The 24,356-nt window shown below is 43.5% G+C and overlaps 1 protein-coding gene across 13 annotated transcripts in view; it reads right to left on the bottom strand.

Moving 5' to 3' along the window:
* CLEC16A (C-type lectin domain containing 16A) overlaps window positions 1-24,356 on the bottom strand; it is a 1,403,906-nt gene that overhangs the window by 365,694 nt on the left and 1,013,856 nt on the right. For all 13 annotated transcript variants that reach the window (XM_040358542.1, XM_040358539.1, XM_040358533.1 and 10 more), the window contains one exon: window positions 3,778-3,929. In XM_040358542.1, the coding sequence (XP_040214476.1) occupies window positions 3,778-3,929 (152 nt within the window). The remainder of the gene's footprint in view (window positions 1-3,777; window positions 3,930-24,356) is intronic.

Here is a 24,356-nt window from a genome sequence, read left to right as displayed (position 1 = left end):
TTTAAAATGTGTATAAGCTGCTACATACAAACAAACAAAGCTGATAGATAATGAACAAAGAAATGTAGCGCTAAAAATAAAATAAATGTAAGATACCAGTTGCGGCATTGTGGTCATTTGGAAACCGGGACCACTAAAACCGGGTAGAAGATGGTCGCTGTAGTTGGGACTCCAACCAGGATAGACACTGGGAACCAGCGATATTTCAACGGTGTACTGTGGGACCGCGACAGCTTCCTGATGAGATCCTTAGGCCATGTATCCAGGGGTACAAACAATTGACTTGGCTGCAGCTCCAGTCGGACCATAGGGTAAAATTAAAATGAAAGAAAAGGGCTCCGATAGTGCAGGTCAATAAAACCAATTTAAGGTTTATTCAGTAAAAAGTCATACATAAAATAATGACATATAAAAGTGATCACGTGGTATAGCAATATGGGGTGCTAGATAGCGTTACCCGATGCGTTTCGGCCACAGAAGCCTTCAACAGGGGCATATGCATATACATGGCCTAAGGATCTCATCAGGAAGCTGTCGCGGTCCCACAGTACACCGTTGAAATATCGCTGGTTCCCAGTGTCTATCCTGGTTGGAGTCCCAACTACAGCGACCATCTTCTACCCGGTTTTAGTGGTCCCGGTTTCAAAATGACCACAATGCCCATTTGACTCTTTTGCTGTACAGTAATAGAGTCCAACGCATCTGGTAAGCGTATTTACACCTACCATATATCTGATGTGATTGCGAAGTTTACAGATTTCTGCAGACAACTAGATCACCTGCTTTGTTTAATCACTGGACACCAGTCCACTCCACACCTTTCACCAATTGTTCTATTGATGTTCACTTCAAGTTCCCACCAGAGACTTGATTATGTGTTTTGTTTACGGAACTTTATTTCAGACCATTTATATGTCATTTGATATGTGCACATGCACCTTTTAATGTTGGTGCCGCAACTGGTATCTTACATTTATTTTATTTTTAGCGCTAATATATATCTATATATATAAAACTCAACGTGTGTGTGTGTGTGTGTGTATGTATCTATGTTCCAGCATCACGTCCAAACGGCTAAAGATATTAACATGAAACTTGGCACACATGTTACTTATATGTCAGCAACAAACATAGGATAGGTGGTTTAACCCTTACCCACCCCCATTTGCCATGGTCGGGGTTTTCCTTTAAAGTACCATTCAACTCTATGGGAAATACATGTTACTTCATAACTTCCAAACGGCTGTAGATATTTCGATAACACTTGGTCACATGTTACTTATATGTCCACTTAAACTATAGGATAGTTAATTTATCCCTTAACTACCCCCATTTGTGAGGGTCAGGGTTTTTGTTTAAAGTCCCATGCAAATCAATGGGAAATGTATGTTCCCACATAACTTCTGTACGCCTGGAGATATTTCAATAATACCGGGTACACATATTACTTATATGCCAAATAAAAATATATGACAGTTAAATTAACCCTTGCTTACACCCTTATATAAAAGATAGGTATATTTATATTACTATGATTTTCCTCCCCAAAAGGTTAAGATAGGAAGACCAGGCAACGCCGGGTATTCAGCTAGTATATATATATTTATTCATTGGTTTTGTTTTCCTATTCACTCACACTACATACTCTCTAATTTTTCTTTACAACTTTTTTCTTTCTTTTCCCTTTTATCTCTGTCTTCTTTCACCACTTTTTATCTTTTATCTTTCCCTGTCCACTTTCCCCAATTTTTCCCCTCTACCATTCACTACTTCACTCCTTTCCTTCTTTTCTCACTTCAACTCATCTGTATCCTCCAATATCTATATTCACCACAACCTTACTTTCCCTCACGTTCCTTCACCACCTCCCCCTCCTTTCCTTCCCTCTCTCCTTTTTGGGTTCTATTTGTCCAACATAAACTGCTAGATAGGGGAGACTTTTCTACCCAGTACTTTTCCTAGTCATTAATATCATTTGTATGCCCTATACCTATGGCACCCCTATCTAATTTAATCCATAGGCGTCTTATGTATGTACTAACATACAGAGCCTCAAAACTTTCAATGTGCATTATTCCATTGCAGGCTCCCATCTTTTCCCCCCTCTTTTTTTGTCCATTCCACGTTGCTTCCTTCACCTTTCCCCGTCAGCATGACCCGGATGGGTCCCGTCAATTGTTCGGTGACCCCCTGTTTGTGATAAATTGGGCCATCCCACACTGTGTGGACTGTCGCATGGGAATTCCGAGATTTGGAGCGACCCCTGTGAGGACTAGTGGACACCCCTATCGGTTATAGCAAAAACTTCATCAAGACCTACCTCTCTTTTCATCAATGGTAACAATTGATTCATTTAATCCTTTTTACTATATGAATATACTATTATGTTTTTTCCTCCCCATCCCCCACCCCCCCCCCTTTTCAATGAAACGCTTCTCCATAAGGATGGAATTAAGGGTGGGGTTGAAGGGTTGGTTCTTCAACATGTGAGATGTTTAATGTAATTTATTGTATATTTCCCTTCAGTCACAGCTAATCAAGCCTCTGAAGAAGACCATCATGGTCGAAACGCATCAGTACACCATTTATACAAGTAATATATATGATTTGAGCTGTATAAATATTTTGCTGTGTACTGTATAACCTCTATGTAATTCAATGTTCTTTTGCTGTACCGCAACTCATATTCTATTTATGATCCCACAATCTTCCCCTTTTTTTTGACAATTTTGATATATGTGAATAAATAATTTCATACTACATTGTATCCTATTCGTCTAATTGAGCTGCCAAAAAACCCCACCTGGGAAATTTTCTCTGTTGTGTTGAATTCCTGTATGCCTTGGCACCGGGATGACTTAACTTCCTGTGCATGCAAATGAGTTACATCATCCCAGGCCAGCCAGTCGAATCTAAATCTGAACCACATACAGAAATTTGGGTTAAATATCTGTAACGGTTCTTTCTTATCTTTAACAAATGTGGTGTTGTGTGCATTAATAGGTATATTATTCAATATTCTATAATATTCATAATATATACAAAAAATAGTATAGTATTTATTCATTAATTTGTAGAGTTGAACGTTAGATATCCATTTTATTCTCTGGCATTGCAAGTCTAACTCATCTGCCCATCTGTTTTATTAGACCAGTAGCCTCTGTACCCTATATCCTCTTGGCCACTGGCCTGGTAACTTTCCCGCTGTAGTTCTGTTACAGCAAGTGGTCACAGCTTGCTGCAGTGGGTTGATGTGGGCGTCTCAGACTCTCAGTTTGAACTGCCCACTGCTCATACATCATCAGCCCCAGCTCTGACCTTAGCTCAGCCCCAGCTCCACCCTAATCTCAGCCCCAACTTCACCCTCATCTCAACTGCAAGGTTTGCCTGCACACTCATACCATCAATTCCTGCATTTTCCACTGCATTATGGGAAATGTAGTTCTGTTTCTGTGCATGTATGTGACATGTGATAAACAGAAGGTCCTCCTCCAAGAGTATGAATTTTTCAGTGTCATGATGTCAGTGGGGAAGGAGGGGGGCAGGGGTGTTGAAGAATTGGAAGAAAAGAAATGCATTCTGATTTACAATTTTTCAGCCATTTAATAGAGCATGGGGAGAGCATATGCAGGTTCAAACTTAGCAGGGTACTGGAGTTCAAGAAGATGCACTATACTTGCAGACTGCATCACTAGAGGGGAGAATGTAGCACTTTACTTCCACTTTAAGTAATCATTTTTGGAATATATAGATTCAAAAACAAAATGAACCACCAACCTGTAACAAACCAGCAAACTTCACAACACCCCATCCAAGTCGTTTACTGTCTGGTTCCACAAGGCTCATCTGATAGATATCAACTGCCAAAAATCTTTGCATCTGGTCTCCATTCTTCATAACCACTGTGCATGCAATCAAATCACTGTTATCTGGGAAAAATTAAATAAAAGGTCTTCATTTTAAATAGGTCAGGCCACTGCTATTTCATACAGCTGCTGTAAATAATGAACAAATAAATAAATTCATATTTTTATATGGATGTATTCATTTCTAAAGGCTACAATTAATAAAATATAAAATATACATTTCATAATCCAAAAGCAACAAATCAATACAAATCTCCCATGAGCCTGACTGCTCTAAATTGAAGAAAATGTGGCTTCTGTGGGTTTATGGAAAGACTTAGGACAGAAGGGTGCTCATATACTTGAGCGGAACATCTTAAAATGTCTACTGTATAGAACAACCACCTCATGTCCATAGCCAAACACTCTTAGGGCTGATTCACACCAAAATGTGGTGTGGGAAAGGCATGTTTGGGATTTACTTTATTTTTACTTTTAATGATAATGATAAACAGGACAAATAGAGAGGTCGAGTCTGAGTCTCCTTAACGGGGCACAGAAAGTATAAAAAACTGACAGTTTGTAGACCTTTGGCCACTTTGTTAGAAATGTATATATATATATATATGTATACACACACACACACACATATATATATATATACACACACACAAACACACACAGTAGATATGAAAACTCTACACACCCCTGTTAAAATGTCAGAATATTCTGTGATGTAAAAAAAATAGACAACACCTTTAATGTGACCGATAAACTGCACAATTTAACAAACTAAAATCTTTTAGGGGAGGAGTAAAAGCAAACAAACTAAAAAAATATGGTTGCAAAAGTGTGTATACCCTCTTATAACTGGGGATGTAACTGTGTTCAGAATTCAAAATCATGTTAAATAGGAATAAAAAAAAAATAGGAATAAGTACACGCCTGCCATCATTTAGTGCCTCTGAATAACCCCAAATAAAGTTCAGCTGTTCTAGTAGGTCTTTCCTGACATTTTGTCGCATCATACAGGATCTCATTGTTAAAAGGCATCAGTCAGGATAAGTGTACATAAGAATTTCCAAGGCATTAGATATACCATGGGACAGAGTGAAGACAGTCATCATTAAGTGGAGAAAATATGGCACAACAGTGACATTACCAAGAACTGGAATTCCCTCCAAAATTGATGAAAAGGAGAAGAAAACTGGTCAGGGAGGCTGCCAAGAGGTCTATAGCAATATTAAATGAGCTGTGGGAATATCTGGCAAGTACTGGCTCTAGGGTACATGTGACAATAATCTCCTGTACTTTTCATATGTGTGGGCTATGGGTAGAGTGGGAAGCCTTTTCAAGTCTTCCAAAAGCATGTGGGAAATGTGTTCTGGTCTGATGAAACCAAGGTTGAACTTGTTGGCCATAATTCCAAAAGATAGGTTTGGCGCAAAAACACTGCACATCACCAAAAGTACACCATACCAACAGTGAAGAATGTTTTTTCTTCAGCTGGAACAGGGGCCTTAGTAAAGGTAAAGGGAATTATGAACAGTTCCAAATACCAGTCAATATTGGCACAAAACCTTCAGGCTTCTCCTAGAAAGCTGAACAAGAAGAGGAACTTCATCCTTCAGCATGACAACGACCCAAAGCATACATCCAAATCAACAAAGGAATGGCTTCACCAGAAGAAGATTCAAGTTTTGCAATGGCCCAGCCAGAACACAGACCTGAATCAGATTTAAAATCTGTGGGGTGATCTAAAGAGGACTGTGCATAGGAGATGCCCTCGCAAACTGACTGATTTGGAGTGTTTTTGCAAAGAAGAGTGGGCAAACACTGCCACGTCAAGTATTAGTTTAAGGGTGTGCACACTTATGCAACCATATTCTTTTAATTGTATATGTTTACTTCCCTCCACCTAAAAAAAAAATTAGGTTATATTCACTGTGCACTCACACAGTAGATACAGTGGGGGAGATTCAGATAGAGATACGACGGTCGGATCTATGCGACTGATTCATAAGAATCAGTTACGCATAGATCTCCCTTAGATCCGACAGGTGTAAGTGACTTACACCATCGGATCTTAGGCTGCAATCTCCCGCCGGCCGCTAGGTGGCGCTTCCATTTGTATACACGATAAATATGCAAATGCATCGCTTTTTTTAACGTCGTTTGCGTTCAGCTTTTTCCGGCGGATAGTTACCCCTGCTATATGCGGCATATACAATGTTAAGAATGGCCGTCGTTCCCGCGCCGAGTTTTGAATTTTTACATTGTTTGCGTAAGTCAGTCGCGAATACGGATGGACGTAATTTACGTTCACCCCGAAACCAATGACGTCCTAGCGACGTCATTGGGAGCAATTCACGCCGGGAAAATTCGCGGACGGCGCATGTGCATTCAAATCGCGCGAGGACGCGCCTGATTTAAATACTACACTCCCCCTAGCCGCGGAATTTGAATTCTGCCGGGGGATTTACGATCTGCCGGCGCAAGTTTCGAGGCAAGTGCTTTCTGAATACTGCACTAGTCTCTCAAATTTGTGCCGGCGGATCGTAAATCAGATAGATTACGCGGATCTAAAGATCCGCTAATTTATCTGAATCTAGCCCCGTATCTCACAAAAGTGAGTACACCCCTAACATTTTGTAAATATTTTATTCTATCTTTTCATGTGACAACACTGAAGAAATTACACTTTCCTACAATGTAAAGTAGTGAGTGTACAGCTTGTATAACAGTGTAAATTTGCTGTCCCCTCAAAATAACGCAACACACAGCCATTAATGTCTAAACCGCTGGCAACAAAAGTGAGTACACCCCTAAGTGAAAATTTCCAAATTGGGCCCAATTAGCAATTTTCCCTCCCCGCTGTCATGCAACTCGTTAGTGCTGCAAGGTCTCAGGTGTGAATGGGGAGCAGGTGTGTTAAATTTGGTGTTATCACTCACACTCTAAGGCTGGGTTCACACTACTACACTACTTTCATCCTACTTTGCTCTGTGTTCAATGTTTCCCTATGAGAGCGTCTTGTAGCGTCCTACACAAGTCGGTCCGACTTTGAAAATGCTCCCTGTACTACTTTTGGTCCTACATTGATCCTACTTCAGGGCCATTGAATATCATTGAAGTCGGACCAAAGTAGTATCCTGTTCATGAAAGTAGGATGGATGTAGGACCAATGTAGGATAAATGTAGGACCAATGTAGCAGAGCAAAGTAGGATGAAAGTAGTGTAGTAGTGTGAACCCAGCCTAATACTGGTCACTGGAAGTCCAATATTCCACCTAATAGCAAATAACTCTCTGAGAATCTGAAGAAAAACAATTGTTGCTCTGCATAAAGATGGCATAGGCTATACGAAGATTGATAAAACCCTTAAACTAAGCTTCAGCAAGGGGACCAAGACCATACAGTGGTTTAACAGGACAGGTTCCACTCAGAACAGACTTTGAAATGGTCGATCAAAAAAAGTTGAGTGCACGTGCTCAGCGTCATATGCAGAGGTTGTCTTTGTGAAATAGATGTATGGATGCTGCCAGCATTGCTGCAGAGGTTGAAGGGGTGAGGGGTCAGTCTGTCAGTGCTCAGACCATAAGCCACATACTGCATCAAATTAGTCTGCATAGCTGTCGTCCCAGAAGGAAGACTCTTCTAAAGATGATGCACAAGAAAACCCACAAACAGTTTGATGAAGACAAGCAGACTAAGAACTTGGATTACTGGAACCATGTCCTGTGATCTGATGAGACCAAGATAAACTTATTTGATTCAGATGGTGACAAGCGTGTGTGGTGGCAACCAGGTGAGGAGTACAAAGACAAGTGTGTCTTGCCTACAGTCAAGCGTGGTGGTGGGAGTGTCATGGTCTGGGGCTGCATGAGTGCTGCCGGCACTGGGGAGCTACAGTTCATTGAGGGAACCATGAACACCAACATGTACTGTGACATACTGAAGCAGAGCATGATCCCCTCCCTTCGAAGACTGGGCCACGGGGCAGTATTCCAACATGATAATGACCCCAAACACACCTCCAAGACGACCACTGCCTTGCTTAAGAAGCCAAGGGTAAAGGTGATGGACTGGCCAAGCATGTCTCCAGACCTACACCCTATTGAGCATCCTCAAATGGAAGGTGGAGGAGCGCAAGGTCTCTAACATCCACCGGCTCCGTGATGTCATCATGGCAGAGTGGAAGAGGACTCCAATGGCAACCTGTGAAGCTCTGTTGAACTCCATACCCAAGAAGGTTAAGGCAGTGCTGGAAAATAATGGTGGCCACAAAAAATATTGAAACTTTGGGCCCAGTTTGGACATTTTCACTTAGGGGTGTACTCACTTTTGTTGCCAGCGGTTTAGACAGTAATGGCTGTGTGTTGAATTATTTTGAGGGGACAGCAAATGTACACTCTTATACAAGCTGTACACTCACTACTTTACATTGTAACAAAGTGTAATTTCTTCAGTGTTGTCACATGAAAAGATAGAATAAAATATTTTCAAAAATGTGAGGGGTCTACTCACTTTTGAGAGATACTGTATATTGCCACATAAACAATGTGAATAACTTGCAAGATCGATCTATGTGCATTTGTCTCATCAAAGATATTTTTCAAATTTCGAACTTTGTTTACTCAGATTTCTTCAAGTTAGCTAAAAAGTGTCTTTGTGCAGCTACATACATTTCTCTTTACAGAAAAACATTTGTGTATATATTGGATAAGGAATTTGACTTAAATTTTTTTGAACGTTACAGTATGTAGATACATAGTTGATAAGGTTGAATATAGACATCAGTCCAACCTGTGGTGTGTGTATGTGTTTATGTCAATAGTAAATCACATATCCATGTACTGTATATTGTGATTGTTAAGATGCCCATTTTTTTAACTATCAATGCTCCTTGCTGATACCACTCTGCTTGTGGAAGAGAAACCTCTTTTCGGTTAAACTGCTTATTTTCCAATTTCAACCAAGTCTTTTTAAACTCTCTCCCACTGAAAAGTTTTTTCCCAATGCTAGGGTCACCAGTAAAGTATTTGAATATCGCCATCATATCTCCTGTCAAGTGTCTATCCACTGAGAATTTGTTTAATGCTCATGGTCTTTCCCTATAACGGATTTCCTCCAGTCCCCTTTTTTTAGCGTTGTTGCCCCTTCTTTGCACTCTTTCTAGTTCCAGTATACCTTCTTGAGGACTGGTGCCCAGAACTGATGGCATACTCAAGATGCAGCCAGACCAGAGTCTTGCAGAGTGGGAGAATTATCGTTTTATCTCTGGAGTAAATCCCATTTTTGATGCATGCTAATATTCTGTGGGCTTTGCTTGCAGCAGCTTGGCATTGCATTCTGTTGCTGAGCTTCTCATTTACTAGGACCCCCAGATCTTTTTCTGTCCTGGATTCTCACAGAGGTTCTTGCCCTAGCGAAAAACGTGCATTCGTATTTTTAGCATCCAAGTGCATTACTTTACATTTTTCAACATTAAACCACATTTGTCATGTAGTTGCCCATTTCATTATTATATTTAGGTCTTCTTGTAAGGTTTCCACAGTAAAGTTATTGCTCTGCTTAGCTTTGTATCATCAGCAAATAAATGGATTTTTATATACAGCTTACCTGTAAAATCCTTTTCTTGGAGTACATCACGGGACACAGAGCAGCATAGCCATTACTATGTGGGTTATAGAGTCTACCTTCAGGTGATGGACACTGGCGTTCTCAGACAGGAAGTCCCCACCCTATATAACCCCCTCCCATACAGGGAGTACCTCAGTTTTGTAGCAAGCAATATGCATCCCAAAATGTTCCCCATAAGAGGGGTGGGTGCTCTGTGTCCCGTGATGTACTCCAAGAAAAAGATTTTACAGGTAAGCTGTATATAAAAATCCCTTTTTCTTTATCGTACATCACGGGACACAGAGCAGCATAGCCATTACTATGTGGGATGTCCCAAAGCAATGCTAATGAGGGGAGGGAGACATCTCTGGTAAAAAAACAATCAAGATAAATATTGGATAAGGGGTGCCCCAGACTTGAGGATTCTATACTGCAGCCTGCAGTACTGCCTGCCCAAAGGCCGCATCGACACTCCTTCTAACGTCCAACTGATAAAACTTTGTGAAAGTATGGACTGACGACCAGGTAGCCACCCTGCATACCTGAGCCATGGAGATCTGGTGGTGCGCTGCCCAAGAGGTGCCCATGGCCCTAGCAGAATGGGCCTTTACTGACAAAGGAGGGGGTAATCACCTTAAACCGTAGGCCTGAACAATCAATTGTTTAATCCCTCTAGCGATGGTGGATTTTGCGGCTGCCTGACCCTTCTTAGGACCACTTGGTAAGACGAATAACACATCCGTCTTCCGGATCCCTACTGAACTTCATTGCCCTAACAACTTCCAAGGTATGTAGCAATCCCTCCTTTCTTGAAGTAGGTTTAGGAAAGAAGGACGGTAGGATTAAATCCTGGTTCAAGTGAAAGCTTGATATGACCTTGGGTAGGAAGGCCGGGTGAGGACAGAGGACTATTCTGTCCTTATGCAGTATGAGGTATGGTTCTCTACATGACAAGGCTGCCAGTTCTGACACCCTTCTAGCAGAAGCCAAAGCCACTAAAAATACCAACTTCCTAGTTAGCAACAACAACGGAACCTCGGCCAGAGGCTCAAAAGGCTGCTTTTGTAGAGTTGACAAGACAAGGTTTAGGTCCCATGGACTAAGCGGTGTCCTGATTGGAGGATTAATACGTAAGACCCCCTGCAAGAAGGTTTTAACCAGAGAGTGGGTGGCCAAAGGCCTTTGAAACCAGACCGAAAAGGCCAAAATCTGGCCCTTGATAGTGCTTACTGCTAGGTTTTTGTCCACTCCTAGTTGCAGAAACTGTAATACCCTGTCAATGGTATATTTGCGGGGATGCCATTTCTGGGACTCGCACCAGACAATATATGCCCTCCACACCCTGTAGCAAATTACTCTGGAGACTGGTTTCCTAGCTTTAATCAGCATATAAATTACCTGGCTGGATAGGCCTCTACCCCTGAGAATCAGGGATTCAGCCGACAGGCCGTCAAATTTATATGCCGTAAGGCAGGGTGGTGGATTGGTCCTTGCGAGAGAAGATCTGGCCTGAAGTGGGAGCGTCCAGGGTTTTCCTGCCGAAATTCTCACAATCAGAGAATACCATGACCTTCGGGGCCAAGCCGGGGATACCAGAATAACAGGCTTGCGTTCCACTCTGATTCTGCGCAGAAGGCGGGGTATCATCTGCAACTGGGGAAAAGCATACAGGAGATTGAACTGATGCCAGGGGCAAACCAACGCATCGGTTCCGCAGGCCAACGGATGCCTTGTCCGAGAAATGAACCTGTCTAGTTTCCGGTTGAACCTCGATGCCATGATGTCTACGTCCGGCACCCCCAACTTCTGGCAGATCTCCTGGAAGACCTGGGGGTGGAGGGACCACTCCCCTGGGAATAACCGTTGGCGACTTAGAAAGTCCGCCTGCAAGTTGTCCACTCCGGGAATAAATATTGCCGAGATGCAGGGCACATGAGCCTCTGCCCATGAAAGAATCCAGTTTACCTCTCTCTGAGCGGCTCGACTCTTCGTGCCCCCTGGTGGTTTATATACACCACGGCTGTGGCATTGTCGGACTGCACTCTCACTGGTGACCCCTGTAAACTGGGAGACCAAGCCTCTAGGGCTAACCGTGCAGCTCTGATCTCCAAGACATTGATGGGTAGGGCACCCTCCGACTCCGACCAAGATCCCTGCTGAGTCTGTCCGTCTAGAATCGCTCCCCAACCCCTCAGGCTGGCATCCGTGGTTACTACTTTTCAGGTAACGGGGCTGAAGGTCTTGCCTTTCAGCAGATTCTGAGGAACTAACCACCAACACAGACTTTGCCGCATCCTTGGCGAGAGCAGCAAGGAGCGATCCAAGGTTTGAGCCCTCTTGTTCCAAGCGCAGGGTATGCAGGGCTTGGGTATGGAACTGAGCGTATGGCTCTGCCTCGAAAGTGGCCACTAGTTTGCCCAGCAACCGCATACATAGGCGACTGGTCGGTTCTTTTTTGTTCAGAACCAACTGGCTCAGATCTCTGATAGAATCGACCTTTGTCTGGGGTAAAAATATCCCCTGACGTTCCGTGTCCAGTAGCATGCCGAGGTATTCCAGCTGCTTTATGGGTTGTAAGGCTGACTTTTCTCGGTTTAAGACCCAGCCGAAAGCCTCTAGGTACTGAACCGTCTGGCCTACCGCCTGACCCAGGCTGCCCACTGAGCGATCTATGATTAGGAGGTCATCTAAGTAAGCTAGGATCGTAATTCCTTGTGTTCTTAGAATGGCCAGAATGGGGGCCAGGACTTTTGTAAACACCCGGGGGGGCGTTGCTAGCCCGAACGGGAGCTACAAATTGGTAGTGGCGTTGAGTCACAGCGAAGCGAAGGAACTTTTGATGTGCACGGAAAATCGGTACATGGAGGTTTGCGTCTTTTATATCGATCGATGCCAAAAAATCGTCCTGCTGTAAGGCGGCGGCCACTGAACGCAATGACTCCATCCGAAAAGAGCGAACCTTCAGGTAAAAGTTTAAACCCTTCAGGTCCAATATTGGCCTGACGTCGCCATTGGGTTTTGGCACTATAAAGGGATTGGAGTAGTAACCTTGGCCGCATTCCTGGGCTGGTACCTCTACAATCACTCCCTGGTGTAATAGGCGATTCAAGGCTGTTAGAAGTGATGACCTCTTTACCGAATCGCTTGGTAAATTTGACTCCTGAAAATTAGGTGGTGGGAATTCCCAAAACTCCAGTTTGTATCCTGCGGACACTGAAGAGAGGACCCACTTGTCGGGGACTCTGGCTTCCCATACTTCAGAAAAGAATTGGAGCCTTTCCCCCACCCGAGTGAGTGGGGGCGCCCCTTCATAAACCTGATTTGGGGACTGGTTTAGCCAGCTTACGAGACCAGGGTCTCTTGCCACCTGAGGCTTGCCCCTGCGGTTTACTGCCAAAACCTGACCGTGCGGAAGGCCGTCGATACTGCCTGGACGCTGAGGGCCCTGGGGCTAGAGACGTCTGCCGTTTAAACGTGGGACCCCATGATCTCTTTTTAACAGGCAAGAGAGTGCTCTTGCCACTAGATATCGTCTGTATGTATTTATCCAGATCCTCCCCGAATAGTCTACCTACATGAAAGAGGAAACCTGCCAAGAGCTTTTTTCAGGGAGTCTCGGCCGACCAGTTCTTTAGCCATAAGAGCCTTTGCATATGCACCAAAAATAGTGACAATCGGGAAGCCTGCTGGATGGAATCTTTTATAGCATCCACTGCAAAACATAAGGCTCTAGGGAGGTCAGCCAGTTCACAAGCTTGGTGAGCCGGAACATCTCTTAACATCTGTTCAGTCTGGTCCTTCAGTGCCTGACAAATGCCAATCGCGGCCACTGCCGGTTGTACCACTGCGCCAGCGGTGGAAAAGGAAGCCTTCAGCAGGGTTTCTAACCGTTTGTCAACCGGATCTTTGAACATTTGTATGTTCTCAACCGGACAGGTTAAAGATTTGTTGACACAGGAAATGGCTGCGTCCACAGTAGGGAGCGCCCACTTTTTTGAAAAATTTTCTTCCATAGGATAGGAGGACAGAAAACCTTTTCGGAGGGATAAAAATCCTATCTGGCTGCACCCAATCCTGAAAAATCAGGTCCTCTAACAGGGTGTGGACTGGAAAGACAGCGTTACTGAGTGGCACCTTCAAGGAGCCCAAAGAAGATACTGCAGGGACCTGCGGTCCTGGTAAAGGCAGTTTAAATGCCGAGCGGACCATGTCCGTCAAGGACTGGATCCACAGACTCTCCGCTTGAGAGGCAGAAAATGGTTCCTCTATAGTGGACTCCTCCACATTGGAACCCTCTAGGTTCTGATCTGCTTGATCCTCTTGAGATTCCAACTCCTCAGGGGAGAGGACCTCTGCATCCGAGGAAACAAACTTAGGAGACGGGGATCTAGCCCGTTTTATCCCAGGGATTGAGTTTGCAATCAACATCGTCAATCTCTGCTCTAGCCCACCTAGGGTGGCAGCTAGCATGTCCTCCGTAACATAGACGGGGTTGGGTTGATTAGGGCCAGCCACAGCACCTAGTAACCCTGATGGCTCATCCAAGGCGGCGCCCTCTGGATTTACAGGAGAGGATGGAACTAGCAGAGACCAAGATCCTCAGAGCCTGAGGGAGAACCCTTTTGTTTTTTAATTTTTTTTTGCATTTTTTGCTGTTCCTGCACCCTTGGGAGCCATGGTACAATTATGAGGTACTCCGCTGCCAACAACTAACTGTTTGCAGCAGGAAGACAACAAGCTAGGGTAATGTTAGGAAAAAACCCTATTGCCCCTAAACTTTTTAGCCAGGTAAGGATTAACACCTTCCTAAGTGCTAGGTTAGCTGCGCACGGAGGATTATAACGCTCAGGCTGCTGCAAGAGACCCCTGGCTTAACAACAAACAACTTGGTCAGTGTGGAGCCAGGTCCAGACCCGCAGGTCTCTATACCGCCACCAGGTGCCTCTACGGTCCGTGCAATACTATTCAGGACTCAATGCTCCTGCAGCAGCTGCTCTATGTCCGTCCAGCCGTCTGCTTTGAGCTTCAGGCTTAAATGAGTTTTTCCACGTATGATGTCAGTGAGGAGACACGCTCCCTGACGTAGCCCGCCCCCTCCGCACGCCGCCGCCACGCACATAAAAATCGTGTACCCGTGGAGGGAAACCGCTGTGCCGAAATAGGAGGAACCCTGGATGCGGAAACACGTGGAGCAGACCAGAACCGGAGTCCTGTGTAGGTAGGACAAACATAGCCATGCTATGGACCATTGTCTCACCAGATGGGGTGGCTGTCCTTCTATTCCATAGGAACAGGAGAAAGCCTTACCCATCCATACCATGCAGCAGCAGCCACATGCTAATCTAGCCAGGGAGATATACATATATATATATATATATGGGTACACAATACACCATCCTGTCTCTATCTAGACATAGTGGAATTTAGTCGCCGATGCAGAGCATACCATAGGCTAACCCAAACACTCTCCCGCTGGAAGATCCTGCCGTCGAACCAAGTCCCGCAGGCCCCCCTTCTTTCCTGCTCTACGCTGCAGGGTATTGCATAGCAAGAGGCCCAGTCTTCCCCCATCTCCGTGGGTATCGTACTAGACCTTCAGGTACCGGGGTCCTGGGAGGAACACCACTGCCCTGGACCTATACAGCATCATGGCAGCAGGGACTTTTGGACCTTAGAAGGCCCAAAGCTCTGGAACCCAGGATGCAGCCCTCCAAGGAGAGGCATTATAGGCAAAACCCCAATGGCCCGGGTACTGTCCACCTTGGCTCTGAGGCACCCTGGACAGATCCAGTTAGCCTGCCCCGGTCCCAAGGATGTAGAGGCACAGCTATTTCGTGACCAACACCTAAGACACTGGCGAAAAAACTGAGGTACTCCCTGTATGGGAGGGGGTTATATAGGGAGGGGACTTCCTGTCTGAGAACGCCAGTGTCCATCACCTAAAGGTAGACTCTATAACCCACATAGTAATGGCTATGCTGCTCTGTGTCCCGTGATGTACGATAAAGAAATTGAGATTAAGCTATTTATCCCATCCTCTATATAATTTATGAATAAATTTAACAGCATTGGTCCCAAGACACTTACGGACCATTCTGAGTACTCACTATTTATCACCACACTTTGAACCTGCCCCTGTAGCCAGATCTCTATCCAGGTGCATACCCTATGGTCCATGCCTATAGTCCTCAGTTTTTAAAGTACCGTATTTATCGGCGTATACCGCGCACTTTTTTGCCCTGAAAATCAGGACAAAATCGTGGATGTGCGGTATACGCCGATACCCGCGCCGAGTTTGAATACTGCGCCGACATATACCGAGCGCAGTACACTCGGGTATAGTCGGGCAGTCTCACGTCCTGGACGTACAGGACGTCAGCGCGAGAGTTGCCGAGCCTGCCCGACAATACACGAGTGTACTGCGCTCTGTATATGTCAGCGCAGTATTCAAACTCGGCGCGGGAAACGAGCGGGGAGGACGCGAGGACGCCGCAGAAGGACGCCGGACCCGACGAAGAGGACACCCGAAGCCGCAGACGGACGCCGGACCCGATGAGGCCGCCGATGGACGCCACACAAGACACCAAAACTGTAAGTACAAAAAAACTTTTTTCCACAGGAATCTGCTGCAACTTTAGGGGTGCGCGCTATACGCTATATAGCGCTATACCCCAATAAATACGGTAAACCTTTGTGGGAAACTGTATAAAATGCCTTTGCAAAATCCAGATATACCATGTCCACAGGCCTTCCTTTATCTAGTAATTCATGTCTATACACAGTAGAAGTATTTATCTTCAAGGAATCCTTTTTTTATGATGTTTGGCATTTTTATTTATGGTATATTCCATGTGCAGCTGTGGCTTTTTAACTATTGTTTTTAAAAGGGTACCTATCAGTAGGAATATATATTATTGCTGCAGGCAATATTAAAAACCTTTTTGTATACACTTTATTTGTGCTTGAATTTTCCTTTGAGGGCAGAGACTTATGTGAATGTACAATATACATGAACAATGAAGCACTGTGTCAACTGTTGGTGATATAAAAGTACCTGTAATAAATTAAATGAACAATTATAATTTTTGACCCCATAAAAATTACAGTATAACTTGTAAGGTGATATACACATTATTTTTTGGCCTCCCATACTCTCAAACTGTAATGCCGCGTACACACAAAGTTTTTTTCAACCCCATCATTAAAACGGCCTTGCCTACACACGATCGTGAAAAAAAAAATGCTCTAGCAAAGCGCGGTGATGTACAACACGTACGACAGCACTATAAAGGGGAAGTTCCATTCGGATGGCGCCACCCTTGGGGCTGCTTTTGCCGATATTGTGTTAGTAAAAAACGATTCACGCTTTTCAGTCTGTTACTGCGTGATGAATGTGCTTACTCCATTACGAGCGCTAGATTAACCAGAACGATCCCTCCCATCTCATAACTTGCATCTGAGCATGCGCAGTTTTTTCACGTCGTTAAAGCCCACACACAACCATTTTTTACAACCTTAAAAACAATAACGTTAAAAACGTTGTAAAAACGTTGTGAAAAAATAGAGCATGTTCGAAATTTTTAATGCCCATTTTTTAGATTGTGAAACATGCTCTGGAGCCAACACACAATCGTTTTTAATGACATATAAAAAAATGCAATTTTTTAGAACCCGAAAATCGGGCCTCATGCACACTGGGCATTTTTACAGACGCTTTTAGGAGCGTCAGGCGTTTCTTTTTACCACTTAAAAAGCCTCTCTAAGTTATTCTATGGCCTCATGCACACACAGGCTTTTAGGAGCGGATAGTGGCATAGGCATTTTTAAACTGCAAAAAAAAACATTGTCAAAACGCCAACAAAAAGTTGTCAAAACGCCTAACGCTTTAACGTTGTAGATCAGGTTTAGCCATGCCAGGCATTTTTAAGCTGTAAATATGTGATTGGTCACTGTAACGTGAGGAAAAACAGGAAATTCCTGTCCGTACATTACTCATCAGTCCTTTGCTCGGCCGTGTGGTTGTGTGTGGAGAGGAAGAGAACAGGGAAGATGGCTGCTGATGTCTCACAAGTAGAGCTCATATCTGCAGTGGAGGCCCACCCGGAAGTTGTGGGATTTGTCACATCCCATCTACAGTGACCGGCTAAAGAAGGTCAAAACCTGGATGGACATTAAGAGGAAAAAAGGGAGGGGAGGTAGACAAACCTCTGGACTTTTAAGGTGTTCAGTAAAACATATATATAATGACATATATATGTAATTTTGATCTTTATTGGATTTTGATAAATTTGTTTCTTTCCCTTCTTTCTGTTTCTTTTTTTTTCAATTCTCAAAGCAACATGACTAACTATTGTGGTAATGCATTTGATGGACTTATGGATAAGATTCAAAGATCTCAAAATGCGGCCGGTGGAGGTCTGTCCATGGACAGATTTTTTCTCAGGCTTCAACGAATGTTAGAAAAGAAATCCAGGGTATACTGGAATAAGTGGTATTTTGTGAAATATATAGAGGATAAAGTGTCACCGTGGGGTTTAAGAATAAAAATCTTCCCCAATATCAACAAATTAGAGTTCAAAATGGACTGGGAGTAAAATCTTTAGGTGTGCTCAATTAACCACTTGCCGACTGCCGCACGACGATATACGTCGGCAGAATGGCTCGGGCATGCATATGGGCATACAGGTACGTCCCTCCCTCCTAGCGGGCGGGGGACGGTCCATCCCAAGGGGGAGGCCACTGATTCATGGCCTCTCCCTCACAATTTCTACTGACGAATGAGAAGCTTCCTCTGCTTCTGAAACTGTAAACAGAAGCAGAGGAAGTGATGTCATTTCGCCTCGTGTTTCCTTTTTCGTTGGAAGCCGAGGAGAGAGGATGTCTAAAAGTGAGTTGCACAACACTACACTGACACCAGTACACGTAGGCACACAAATCACCTCCCGATCACCAACCCAGTTAACCCCTGCACCCCCTGTCACAGTGTCACCAATTGTAGTTTTCATATTTTTACTGATCACTGCATTTTGTGTCATTTGTGACCGTTATAAGTGTTAGGGCAGTTAGTGGTGGGCCCCTTTAGGTCTAGGGTACCCCCTAACCCCCATAATAAAGGTTTAACCCTTTGATTGCCCCCCAGTTAACCCTTTCACCCCTGTCACCAAGTTTTTTTTTTCTGATCGCTGTATTAGTGTCACGGGTGATGCTAGTTAGCCAGTTAGTTATTTAGGTTCACCGTCAGGTTTTTATAGTGTCCGGTACCCGCATATACTACCTAATAAAGGATTTAACCCCCTGATTGTCCCCTGGTTAACCCTTTCACCCCAGGCAGCGTCAGATTAGTGCCAGTAGTGCCAACACCCATGCATGCAGCATACACCTCCCTTAGTGGTATAGTGTCTGAACGGATCAATATCTGATCAGATCAGATCTATACTAGCATCCCCAGCAGTTTAGGGTTCCCAAAAATGCAGTGTTAGCGGGATCAGCTCAGATACCTGCTAGCACCTGAGTTTTGCCCCCCCACCCAGCCCACCCAAGTGCAGTATCAATTGATCACTGTCACTTACAAAACACTAAACGCATAACTGCAGCGTTCGCAGAGTCGGGTCTGATCCCTGCGATCACTAACAGTTTTTTTGGTAGCGTTTGATACAGTTACTGACAGTCTAGGAGCTTTTTTTTCTGTGAATCTTACTATTGTACCAGTAAATTTAGAGACCAAAATGTCAAATCGAAGGTACATTAGTGACAAGCCCTACACGTTTCTGAACATGACAGATAGTGAAGAGGAAGTCACTCATCTGTCAGATTCAAGCTCAGAATACAATCCTGTAGACGACAGCAGCTCCATGACATGTACATGTACCCGACCCAGTTCTTCTTCTGCTGTTCTTGAGGTGCAAAAACCACAGGGCTCTCGTATGGAGCAGAGAAGTATTAGTGCCGCTAATCCTGGTGAACTGGCAAGCACCAGCAGCCTAGTACTCCCTGGTCATACATCCAGCACTGCAGTATCACGTGGTGACATAGTGAATCCCATCAGTGCAGTTTAGGCTGGCGAGGTGGCAAGCACAAGTAGTGTCCCGCTGCTACCAAGAAGACAAAGACATAGACAATCATGTGAAATAGAAAAATTTGATAGGAGTTTGCTATTGATAGACAAACAGAACACAGTGCAGGATCAAAGTAAATGTGTGTGGCCTTTTGTTACAGGCTATTCCAACCAGCACTTTGTGATCAAAAAGCGGATTCGAAAACATTGGCATCTTATTAAGAAAGATACAATATTAGGCCCCGTACTTCCAGAACAGCCTCAGGTTGTCTTCAGAGGAGTTCCCTCATTGAGGGAATCTCTGGCCCCTGGAGTATGTGACCCTCCATCCATTAAACCAATGTTCTTTCAGAATATAGTGGGGTACCACAAATGTAAGAGTTGTGCTGTATGTATGATTAATGCAATTACTGAGCGCAAAACTTTGAGTTTTACATCTAACATCACTTCTCAAACATTTAATATTAGATCCTTCATCACTTGCTCGACTACCCACTGGGTGTTTTTTCTGACTTGCCCATGTGGGTTGCAATATATTGGGCGTACGATACGATCCTTTCAAATAAGGTTTAACGAGCACATAGAAAATATAAGAAGGGGCTTCAAAAAACATTCAGTATCTCATCACTATAGAGAAGTGCACGCAAGAGATCCTAGCAGCACCTCTTTCTATAGATATTTTGAAGCCTCATTGGAGAGGGGGGTCTAAAAGAAGAGCCATTTCTAAACTTGAAATGAGCTGGATCTATCAAGTCAAATGCCTTAAATCTCAGGGTTTGAATGTAGACATAGAGGTTAACGCTTTTTTGGACAATTCTTGAGGCCACTCCTATCTCTATCACCAATGTAATATCTCAAATTAAATTTAAAATATAAAGGTTTTAGAATTAGTTACTCTGGATGGAAATTTGGGACTCGGAAAATATGATTCAGTATTGTTGTTACCCTTCCCTTCTTTTTCCACTAGAGGGCTTTATAGGGTCCAAGTCCATATTATTTTTAAATTTAAACTTATTTCATGTATTGTATATATTTAATTTTATTTTTATAATTGATTATTTATGGTTGATTTATTTTAATATTAATATGTAATTAATATTAAAAGGACCCAGTTGAAGTCCTTTTAGCGACGAAACCGGTAGGGTGATTGTTCCATCGCATCTCCGCTGCATCCTACACTTTTGGAACACTCCTTACACCTATCCAAGGTGGGAGTTTGCTGCTATATATTTTTTCAGTTTGCTGTTATTTTTTGATTGATTGTTCCAGTTTGCTGATTTTCATTTCACGTGTGACTTTGAACTTTTTTTATGGTTTTATTGCATTCCTGTCACGTGTGTGATAATTGGAATTTTTTACTATTAAATAATAGTTTTACACTATGAGGAGCACCTCTATTATTTTTCTTTTTTCGCATATGATTTGGGGTGCTTGGAGCAACCATTGACAGGGTGTTTCCTGTTACAACATAACCTCTGGACAATCAAGTATATTTGGGACCATTTTCGGTTCGGACCATCAGAGTGAGGACTCCTGGATCCAGACTGTCGGTCTATATAAGCCCTGACGACCCTCCCACCGTACGGTGAGTTAGAGGGTCCACCTGCTCTGGTAATAGTACCCACCCATTTATTTATATGTCCAACATTGAAGATGGCCTGGTTGAGGATATCTGCTCCACCCTAATACTTGAAAAACGCATATGTGCATCTATTTCTTATTTCTCACAAGGACTAATTGTTTGCAGGATTGGGTGTATGTCTCTTTAAATAGACACACCTGAGTGTTAGCACAACATTCACCTTGAAGGACTGTGTTCAGAACCAATTTTTTTGATTTTACACTGTCATTGTGTTGTTTTGAAACAGACACTGCAATGCTTTGAGTTTTAGATGTAACACACACTTGTCTCACATATTTAGCACTAGATTGCTTTCTACGTATGTACTGACACATCACAGATATCTTTGAAAGGTGTGGTGGTCTTGATTTGATTTATTTACCCCTTATTCATTATTATTCCTACTTCATATAAGTGTGTATTCTTTCTGGGACATAGGTGGGTGACTCCCTTGCAGAGCACGTGTATATCCCTAGTTCCAGAATATTTAACACATTGTTACAACTTAGGTGGTTAACCACATAGGGGTACCTATCACAGGTACAGCCTAATATTGTCTATGTGTTCAAATTCACCTTGCACGGTTGCACGCTTTACATTAGTGCAATAGAGGGTGTTAGATTTTTCTATCACCTGATTGCTCTTTTGCTATATAGAAATCCCCCTCAGGGTTTTCTCTTCCTTTTTTTGGGCGCTACATTTTTTCACACATTTCAAATATGTAATGTATGCCTTTATACCCACTACCGTTTTAAATTATGAACATATAAAATTGCGTTATCTGCTTGTATGTAGAGTATTAACTATACATATATGATGATAGGCAGTCTGAGTGTGGTTAGGTATCAACCTTTGGAGACCAAAGATCGGAGATGGATGACCTTAGAGGAAGTTGGACGCAGTTGGGTTTGACACAGGATATTCCTATCTGTGTCTCCGTGACTGGTCCATAGAGTGTTTCTTTCGGTTGTCTCCATCCCCCGCTCTAAATGTTTCCAACGTTTTTAATGTTTACGTTGAGAGTGAAAAGCGGCTGAATCTCATTGGTTGACGCTACACGAGAGGGAGGCTTGGTTGCTCCTCCATGCGTATATGAATCGTGAATGCTCAGTGCGTCGCCCATGCCCTTTGATAACGTCATATATGACAAAACATGTCTGGGTGGAGCCACGCACTGACGTCACCGTGTTAACGTGACCCCGGAAGCACGGGTGTACGTTTAACAATTTTGTCTGCCGGCAATTTTAAACTGTTTTCGTGTTTGTTACACTTTTTTTAATAAACCCAAGTGGTTATAGTACTTCACTATCTCAAGCCTCCATTTTTTCCTTGTGGTTCCTATGTGATGCTGAGCCCAGGAGTGGATTGCCTTGAAGAGATAGTTATCTTCCTGAACTTGATGAGGAACGGCTGGAAGTGGAGCAGCTTATAGTCCCTGGGATTTCCTTTCACCAGATCGAGTGGATATCCAGGCCTTCTTGACCTCATCTAACAGGGGGTCCAACTGTAACAGGAGTGACTTTTGGGCACAGATTGAGCCAGGTGATGGGGGACATATATTGGATTGTTTTGGCATGGACAGTGATCTACAGTATATTCCTTAATACCTGCAAAGAATATTCTATGACTCATCTCTCTGTGAAGACTGTTAACATGTTAAATAAGGCTGGCTCTTGAAAGGCCTTTAATTGTGTGATAACACTGTCTAAAGCCTATTGATGCTCAAAGGTGTGAATAGGTGTCAAGCTGTATGCGGAGACAGAACGTCTGCCTAGGGATGTGGATTGAAGAGATCATTGTGTGATGGTGTTCTGTTTGAGTTCTGTTAATGAAGGAATGTGCAGTGATTAGGTCCTGATAATTATAGCCCACGCCGAGATGTCTAGAATGTTTAGTAATTAGCTCAAAGAATGTGATTGAAGCCCCCCCACGGTGTGATGTGTGGGTGGGGAGTTGGTTGTTCCTTTCATGCCTTGTACTGCATAAAAAGCTGAGAAGAAACCATTAAAAGTTTAGTTCATATTTTGACGCAGTAACAGAGCTTGTCAGTCCCGTTATTGAGGGAATTCTTACGGAATGGATCGGGTCTGCCTGTTGTGTCGATAAGCTGTCGTGGATGTGATGGAAGGTCGTAAATGGTGGTGACCGTTACACCAACCATTCTGGTAAGGGCATTAACTTACCTATCTTTCTGATGTGACCCTGAGGAGTTTTCTTGCAATCAATTTATACTGGCATTGGTGGTGAAATGTTCTTTCACTTTATCACTGTTTTGAATCATTTTTGAAATTGGACACGCCTATTCACATATTTTTATATTTTTGTGGACTAAACTTCAATTAGTTTGAGACTTTATGATATCTAGTCTGTATCCCTTGGAGGGACATTGTTTTCCTTTAATTCATTTATTTATATATGATTTATTTTTTTGCACAATACCATTAAATTGCCCTAAATTCCTTTCAATAGCAGTGACTATTTCTGCATGGGGAAAAAATAGGATTTTTTGTACTCACCGTAAAATCCCTTTTTCTGTCGTCCATGGACGGACACAGCCTTCTCAAGTCTTGACAAGTGGGTTATGTTCCTGTTCATAGGACAGGACTAGGCAGAACATGTTAGATATTTAAATACATGTTACTTAACAGAGTTGAACAGCCCCGCCCAGGGCGCTGTCCCTCCGGACATAACCCTCCTCCCTCAGCATGCAGCCTCAGTTCGTAACAAGCAGTACAAACCTAAAAAGGAGGGGTGGGTGCTGTGTCCGTCCATGGACGACAGAGAAAAGGATTTTACGGTGAGTACAAAAAATCCTATTTTCTCTTATTGTCCATGGACGGACACAGCCTTCTCAAGTCTTGACAAGTGGGACGTCCCCAAGCAGTGTCAAAAAACGAGGGGTGGGAACAGTATCAGTAAAAAAACAACCAACTTCACCCCAAACAAGCAGAGCTCCGCAACGGAGGAGCTGCAACTTTAAACAGCCACCTGCAAAACCTTGCGGCCGAAGGAAGCATCTGAAGATGCACACACATCAACCTTGGAAAATTTGGAAAAGGTGTGAATGGATGACCAGGTCGCCACCTTACACACCTGTGATACAGATGCTTGATGTCGGAAAGCCCAAGAAGCACCAATCGCCCTGGTCGAATGTGCCGTGGCCGGAAAGGGGGGCGCCCGCCCCTTAAGAGCATAGGCCTGTATGACAGGCTGCC

The sequence above is a fragment of the Rana temporaria genome, chromosome 6 (genome assembly GCF_905171775.1).
Source record: "Rana temporaria chromosome 6, aRanTem1.1, whole genome shotgun sequence".
Taxonomy (NCBI): Eukaryota; Metazoa; Chordata; class Amphibia; order Anura; family Ranidae; genus Rana; species Rana temporaria.
The sequence above is the reverse complement of the archived record's forward strand: the minus strand, read 5'-3'. Positions and strand labels throughout refer to the sequence as shown.